This window comes from Mizuhopecten yessoensis, unplaced genomic scaffold, assembly GCF_002113885.1.
Source record: "Mizuhopecten yessoensis strain PY_sf001 unplaced genomic scaffold, ASM211388v2 scaffold10483, whole genome shotgun sequence".
In the NCBI taxonomy this organism is placed as follows: domain Eukaryota; kingdom Metazoa; phylum Mollusca; class Bivalvia; order Pectinida; family Pectinidae; genus Mizuhopecten; species Mizuhopecten yessoensis.
Window position 1 is genome coordinate 84,196 of NW_018408569.1, and position 8,360 is coordinate 92,555.

The 8,360-nt window shown below is 36.8% G+C and overlaps 1 protein-coding gene across 6 annotated transcripts in view; it reads right to left on the reverse strand.

The window, feature by feature from the left end:
• The window catches only part of LOC110460821 (lisH domain-containing protein C1711.05-like), a 34,917-nt gene extending 26,730 nt beyond the window's left edge, over positions 1-8,187 (reverse strand). For 3 of the 6 annotated variants that reach the window (XM_021513985.1, XM_021513984.1, XM_021513979.1), the window contains exons 1-8: positions 7,950-8,186; positions 5,800-6,468; positions 5,371-5,586; positions 4,921-5,049; positions 3,832-4,055; positions 3,382-3,530; positions 2,517-2,714; positions 341-409 (exon numbers count right to left, since the gene is read on the reverse strand). In XM_021513985.1, the coding sequence (XP_021369660.1) occupies positions 341-409; positions 2,517-2,714; positions 3,382-3,530; positions 3,832-4,055; positions 4,921-5,049; positions 5,371-5,586; positions 5,800-6,436 (1,622 nt within the window). In that variant the 5' untranslated portion in view covers positions 6,437-6,468; positions 7,950-8,186. Of the gene's footprint in view, positions 1-340; positions 410-2,516; positions 2,715-3,381; positions 3,531-3,831; positions 4,056-4,920; positions 5,050-5,370; positions 5,587-5,799; positions 6,469-7,949 lie in introns of all 6 variants that reach the window. The other 3 variants (XM_021513982.1, XM_021513981.1, XM_021513983.1) reach the window with 3 other exon arrangements.
• Positions 8,188-8,360: the final 173 nt, after the last annotated feature.

An 8,360-nucleotide genomic window follows, 5' to 3' on the forward strand; every position in this document is an offset into this window, starting at 1 on the left:
AGAAGAAGATTTTTGAAATATTGGATAATTTTCCCTTTGGGGCCCCGCCCTGGCCCCAGGGGTTGGGGTAGGAATCCCAATTTTACAGTTTTGAAGCCTCATCTACCAAGGATGATTCTGACCAAGTTTGAAAAAAATCCATCCACTGGTTCTTGAGAAGAAGTTGAAAATGTAAAAGTTTACGCACGACGCACGACGGACGACAGACGACGACGGACGAAAAGCGATTAGAATAGGTCACTTGAGCAAAGCTCAGGTGACCTAAAAACTTACACACGCTATAATGTAACATATGTTTAACTAATTGGAAATGCTATTGTTTGACACTGGTTTTCAGTACCTTCCATATTTAGTGGTATGTTGAAGACTTTCCTCCGGCTTAACCTCTACTTTCACTTTCGCTTTCCTTCTACAACAAAAAACCCAGTAATCCTCACATCTAAAAATTCTGAAAGGGGACAGCATCTTAATTTTTAGTATTACCTGGTACACACCCAAGATGGCAAACAGATACAAGTGAATGAAATATGGACACATAAAAATAAAATATAAGGGGGAGGTGGGTGGGTGGGGGGAGTGGGGGGTGCAGGCAGAAAACAAATATTAACACTCTTTTTATAGATCCTGCCATCCATATATTATCAGTTATAAGAAATCCCCTACCTCTAACCCCCAAAATAAATGAACTTATATGTTAGCAAAAAGCATTGTAGCCTGGTCCTTAGAAAAAGGGTTAAGAAGTATTCCTGAGTTTGACTTGAGTGACATACTATCAGCTTCCAGATTTGACCTTTAACTGCAAATTCTGTTAAAAGACTGCATTGCGATTAATGGACTTAGAATGGGCTTAACACTAACATGGTCCAGTCTTGTAAGCACATCACATACAATGCATATATTATTATAACAAACTGCTTGTTATTCCTCCACCACCCTAACTAAAACACTGGCTAGCCTGGTTATGTTTATATAATAAAACATATATCACATGCATGCTGTATACTGTAAACATACTTATTATGAGGGTTAGTATATTTTAGCACTTTCCAGCTTATTAGAAACTGCTAAATAATGATATGCTTAATATAAAATCACCTTATTCTTGTTCCTATAGTAGAAAGAATTCCAATCACAACATGCTGAAAGATGATACATTATTGGCCGACTAATTTTAATGCTTCTAAAGTTGAGGTGTCATCAGGACCGCGAAAGGACCAATAATTTAACTTACCGGTACCAGTTTGAGCAGAGGATTTGAATTTCCTTTTTATTACTGTTTATAGTCCTTAATGTAATAGACAACTGTTGAGCTCATTATGTGTGTCATTTGAATTTTTTCCGCTGATTTCTGGAAATATGAGTGAGTTACCATATGTTTACAGTATACAAGGAGCAGAACCAATAAAGCACATACACAATTATGATTATACTAGTTAAGTGGTATAACCAGTATTACATTCTTAGCACCACACAGTATTATGACATAGTCAAAATATGACCCTGATTAAATATATCAAAAGAAAAAGAAAGAGAAAAAAAAGTGTTGGTAAAAATAAAACCAATTAATACAGCAGTATAGCAACTTGCCGAAGATGTATTGATGTATACAACTTCAACCAATAAAGCACATACACAATTATGATTATACTAGTTAAGTGGTATAACCAGTATTACATTCTTAGCGCCACACAGTATTATGACATAGTCAAAATATGACCCTGATTAGATATATCAAAAGAAAAAGAATTGGTAAAAATAAAACCCATTAATTAATGCAGTATATATAGCAACTTGCCGAAGATGTATTGATGTATACAACTTCCACCTTTATTTACATTTTGTACTGTTTCTGTACACACATGGGACGATATTAAGGGAAGATGTTTTTCATCAAGATAGTTCATGATGATGAATAACAACCATGCAGTTATTTGAAGCCGACGTACATAGGGGGATTAACACAATTTAGCTTTAGAGCTGCATAGATCGGAAACCTGACATGCTATCTTAAACAGTATTGCATTCAATAGTTAAACGTGTGTTCATTGCACACACATACCCGGTACATAAATATAAACACAACTTCCGGGGGGGGGGGGGGTTGAAAACAAGCTTATGCAGAGATTTCAATATCTTTAACACCAAAATTAAGCAAAAATCAGTTGTTAGCTGAGTACATTACAACAGTTTTTCAGGCATATTTCTGTAAAATGTTTTGAGTAACAAAGCCTGAATTAAGTTCAACAATATTTCTCTGTACTCTGATACTATCTTTCCTTAAAGGAGCAGGTCACCCTTAGTATTTGACAGCTAACATGTGTCTATTGCTGTCAATGAAGTTTTAAGGATATATAAACTCATGCATTAAGAATAATAACATCAACTATGATTATTTAATAATAAGCTTAAAATGTATTCATACAAAAACAAACACTCTTATTTTTCGATTTTTCTACCTTCAATGCGTAATTTATGAAACTAAGACTTCTACTCCTAGGATGAGAAGTCAAACTTACTTCTCATCCTGGCTATCTTCCTCTGAGGAGGAGGATGAAGATGTTGATGAGGAGGATGACCCAGAGGAACTCCCTATCAGAGTACCCGGTCTCAGGGTCTCACTCCCATCCATGGTAATTGATCCTCCGAGTGAGCTGAGGCCCCGCGCCACCTTCTGGAACTCTCTTCTAGACCCAGGTCTGTTCACAGGCACAAATCTGCAAAACAAGACCATCTTGTTTTCTGGAGAGAAAGCTTGGAATATAGCCAGAGTTTTCTATGACCTTAACCACCAGACTAAGACATTTTAATAGATAGGTGTGGGACATCTATCTGTCAAAATGTCTAAGTCTGGTGTCAGGGCTAGAGGAAACTCAGGCTAGCCTGGAATATTGTTTACTAAGTCACAGTGGTCTGTATTTGCAATTTCAATTGAAACACTTACCATTCTTAATTACGATTCAAAGTTCTGCAACAGGGGAATTTGACCGTCAAAACCTTACATTCTTACCCTTTTCTTGTCTTTTTTAGAGGTGAAATAACCTGAACTAACAATTATTTCTGAGTTTGAAAAAAAATCATATTTTCAAGTAATGTTTTGTTTGCAGAAGATATTTTGTCTTTTATTTCAACAGATGTATCATTTTTGCAACCACTGCATACTGACATCAGAAAATAATCAATGAAGGCCAGTAAATAACTTCATCCATTGGATTCTGTAAGTATCATTATTACAGACTGGTTATGACTTGGGTCAATCTAAATGAACAATATATCTAAAACGTAAAAAGAGCTAAACAGTAATTAACAGCCCACTGTTGTTGTCATTTACACTAAGTTAAAGCAGACATTTTTATCTGTAGCTAGAAGATAATTCCAGATTACCTGCGACTGTCTGGTTGATTACTTGTCTGTACAGGAACGGCAGCTTCCTCCTTGATGGGTTGTTCAGTCAAAGGCATTAGATCAGCTCCTTGTGAAGCCCTGCTGGGGAGAACGTTCGCCATTCTCAGCTGGTGCTGGTCAGTCTTTACCTATCAATGTATCGGAAACACAATGGAACATTTACCTGTTGTGTCTGTATACCAGCAGTTTTATACATGATTAGGTCGATATAATTTAGATGTTCATTTTCTTGTTCTGTCATCATTTTACCAAATACACTAAAATTATGATCACAATTTCTGTGTTAATCTTTCTAGAAAAATACTGGATTAAATAGCATATTGATTGCAGACACACAAAGTTACAGAATAAAAATACATAAAACTGCATTTACGTTATATAAAAAATTATATTAAGTCAGTTGAAGTTTCATTATTACTAAAATCTTACAGGAACATCCCGCTTGATGGTACCACCAGACTTCCTTATAATCTGTTCCTGGAGAGCATGGGTCAGTTTGCCTACAATTCTGTCCTGCACTGCTGTGTTTGACTCGGAAGCCGCTATAACAGCTAGGGCTCGTTTGAAGCAGTCGATGGCTCGAGCGATATTTCCGTTGTTGAAGGCTACTGCCCCAAGGCCCTCTAGCACCTGCCACTGTGTGCGAGTGTCTCCTGTCAAACAATAAATCAGGAGGGATTCAATCTTGTTTTATTTCCCAAAAATATGAACTTGAAATAGAAATCCATGGAACATGAATTATCAGAATCCTTTTTATATATACCCGGGCCACCAAGGTATGATGTATTTATCTAAAGTACTGGAAATTGAACCTTCATGGGGAAAAAAATTAACAGGATGTCTAATCTACTATTCTGAATAAAGTTGTTTTTTGTTTTCAATGAATTGAATGAAGGCATTTGTGCATTTTAATGGAGGTTAATTCAATGACCCAAATATATATATAATTCTTAGCTGCCTGGCAAACCTCCATATCTTTAGCTTGTTGTTACTTATCAGTATCTTTGGCTCTCTCATGGGGGGAGGTCTGGGGTTAGGGGAACAGTAGTAACCAGGTATTCATCAGTATCTTTGGCTCTCTCATGGGGGGAGGTCTGGGGTGAGGGGAACAGTGGTTACCAAGTATTCATCAGTATCTTTGGCCTCCTCATGGGGGGAGGTCTGGGTTTAGGGGAACAGTGGTTTCCAGGTATTCATCAGTATCTTTGTCTCTCTCATGGGGGGAGGTCGGGGGTTAGGGGAACAGTGGTTACCAGGTATTCATCAGTATCTTTGGTGGCCTGGTGTCAGGGTGGTCATGGTCAATTACTTTAGGTACTCACCAGTAATCTATCTTTCGCTAATAGATTGATGATATGGCATGGGATGGCAGGAATTGCTTAGCACTGATCAGCATATATGGAGGTTTGATTGGACTGCGGTAGGGGATGGCTGAGGTCACGGTTACCCAGGAGGTTTGATTGGAGTGCATGGGTAGGGGATGCCTGAGGTCATGGTTACCCGAGATACATTACTCACCAGTATCTTTGGCAGCTTGGTGGGCATGAAGAAAGGCCTCCCCAGCCCCTTCTTTGTCTCCTAACTGACTCAGAGCAAAAGCCAGATTAGCAAAACACTGTCCCTGGCTGTTCCGATTCTTCAGCTCAGCTGTTGATATAAAAGTGTTCAGATTCATAGCAAACTAAATCCATTGCAACAAGTATTATTAATGGAAATTAATTTTCCATTTTCTCTATTTTTCTATGATTTGTGATAAAAAATTATTTAATATCTATTATATATGTACATATAAAAAAAACACAATAAAACTTTTCCATATAAACACTTCACACTTACTATATCAATACACTATTCTACATAATGTTGAAGCCTGTGTGAGCTAATTCTCATATACTAATACACTTTCTGATAAGAAGCGTTATTTTAATGTGACTCTACTAAAAAGACAGAAACCCTTCTAAAACTCACCGTATAAAGCTGAGGCAGATTCATGGAAGCCAACAGCTCTCTGGTAGTCACCAAGGAAGTTGTAGGTGGCACCAAGGTTCTGGATGATCACAGCTTCCTGCTTCTTATCACCTGACCTGCCACGGACCAATGGTAATGCTTGCTCAAAACAAGCAATGGCTCGGTCGTACTTCTGCATTTGTGTGAAGATCAGCCCAAGGTCATTTAGAACATTTCCTGAAAAAGGCAAGGCAATTATTTGGAATGAAATAAACAACTAAGGAAGAAAAGTGCTTTATATGAAAAAGGATGTTTAACATGTAGAAAGAAAATGAATTAGGACACCAAAATAGTTGTATCACAATTTGTGTCTGTGCAGGTAAAAAAATCTATTTCAATGTACATACAGCTGTTCAACAATATGTATAATAATAATAACAGTATACTCACCGACTTGCGTAACAGGACCACATTTCTCAGTAAGTTTGAGACATTCATCAGCGGTAGCTTCAAACTCTGTACATTTATTCTGCTTGTGCTGTTGGTTGGCTTTCTGACACAAGCTCTCTAACTGTTTAACAGGTTTATTCAATAGAGCATAAACATCTGCCAATTTTCCAAGGGAATCTTCTGCAAAAATGTTGTCTGCTTTCACTTGAAGATTTCCAAGTTTTTCTAGAGATTCAGCCTCCATCTGAAGATTATCTCTCTCAGATTTATACTCTTCATAGGCTTTTGTGTAATTTCTTACAGCTTCCTCAAGATTTCCAAGATTTTCAAATCCTAAGCCGAAATTGAAGTATAGGTCCCCGTTTGATCGTCCCTCCTTTTTGTTGTCTGGAGGAACAGCTTGCTGCAGAACATCTAATCCTCTTTTGGCCTGGTTAGCAGCAATATATGCAGCACCAAGGTTGAAAGCACATGCCCTTTCAGTATAGCCATCGTCAACATCCCGAGAACGTTTGTAAGCATACTTAAATGCATCCAGGGCTTTTTCTATATTTCCCACTTGGAGATCGGCTGTTCCTTGCTTGGAATACCTCTCCACATCTAATGCTGCTAGGCCTATTCTTCTATCCATCCTCATGTCATTAATGTTCCAATTAAGTATAAACAAATCTGAAAGAAATTATAAATATGAGATATATTAATTCATCTATTCAAACATATAAAAATTGATACTGAGGTGTTTAAATTTTAGCAGTTTTCGCTCTACTTTAAATGTGCCAAACTATTTAAACTGTTAGATATAAAATCACTGTAACAAATTTAAATCATTACCTTTATAACTTGAAATTTGTTGTTGATATATGAATATCTACCATTGTATGGCAGTACAGCTATATACCCTACCAAATTCAGTTGGCATTCATTTAGTCTACGAATGCCATGGACTGATTCACTTACTGTTGATGTCATCTATTATGACGTCATAATTGTTACGTTGGATACCCTCCCTGGGCGATGGCTGTTCTATTCATTGAACAAGCATACATTATTTGAACTAAATGCTGAATAATAACAAGTGAAATTGAATATCCTAATATGACATAAAAAGATTCCAAAAATGGTAAATATAAGCATTGAACTGCTTTCAGTTGGTATTCATAGGCAATAGCATGCTTTATTGAAGTTGCCTTTGTCCAGTCGGCATTCATATTACCTATGAATGCCAACTGAAAACAGTTCAATGCTTAATTGAACTTAGATTGTACATGAGACTGCATGAGTATATGTCTTCTAGTACTGTTGATAAAGTAAGATATAGGTCTGTGTTTTTATAGATTATTATTGTGGTGCATTGCAATCTTTAATACTCAGGAACTAAACACAGACTAGGATGTATGTTAGGTCACTCACAAAGATTGAGACTTGACCACAAACTCTTGTAGTTGGTGAACATTAGGATAACTACAAACAAGGATCAAGTGAAGCTGACATCATTTTTTTTGTATCAATTTCAATATTCTTCAAGAATATGTATGTAATTATGGGAAAAATATTTACAAATATAAATGATTTCCAAAAGTTATTGTCAATGATCTTGGCTAAAACCACGACAGTGTTTATAATGTCTTTGTTCTCAGATATGGGCTAATTATATATATATTAACAATTCAATTTCCACATGAACATAAAGTTGCCAAATACATAAAGGAAGAAACAACAAAAGGACGGTCTCACTAGCCGCGGCTATCTATCTAATGACGGGGAAAACAGAGTGACCATGTACCAAAGCTATAGCTTTTTTGTATACATGTATGTTGTCATCTTAATTTCAGCATTTTAGAAACAAATAAGTTAACAGCACAGTTCAAATATCTTACTTTATAAATGGCGAGAATACATGACCATATACTGGCAGAATTTCTGAATAAATGTGCGAATGGACGATCGATAGGGATCATGTGGCAACATAAGCAAGTGAAAGGTGTGTAACGTTAGCGTTATTTACCTACAAATTCTGCGTGTATGCAGTGACCGTGTTAATTCTACTGTGATCGTAATTACAGCTTAATAATTGTAACGTGATAGGAGTGATTACTACCAACATCGATACAAATATTTAATTACGGAACACCTAAATCATAGGTACTTACGTCAACAGGCACCTGTCGGCTTAGCTGTCCGCCATTGCTGTTTACAACCTGTTTCATGGCAACTCGAAGCGTTGAAGAGTTCCACATTTAATTGACTGCACTTAGGAGAAATGTAAATGCTTTTTAAATGCATGCACTCAATTTCAATGAGTTAATTCAAAGTTAACTTATCTAGATATGAATCAGGCTAATGTATGTGTTTGCGACAAGGGCCTAGAAAGAATGAACAGACTGATCAACTTAGCGTCATGTCTCATCCATATCAGGGGAGCTAACTCTTACACGAAACACTCATTTTGACAGTAAATGAAAGATTCACAACTTAGCAACTCTCATCTTCCAAGTAGGGCAAAATTGAGGAAAATGGTGAAAATACATGATTTTTTTCTCAGGGGGGGGGGGGGGGGGGGG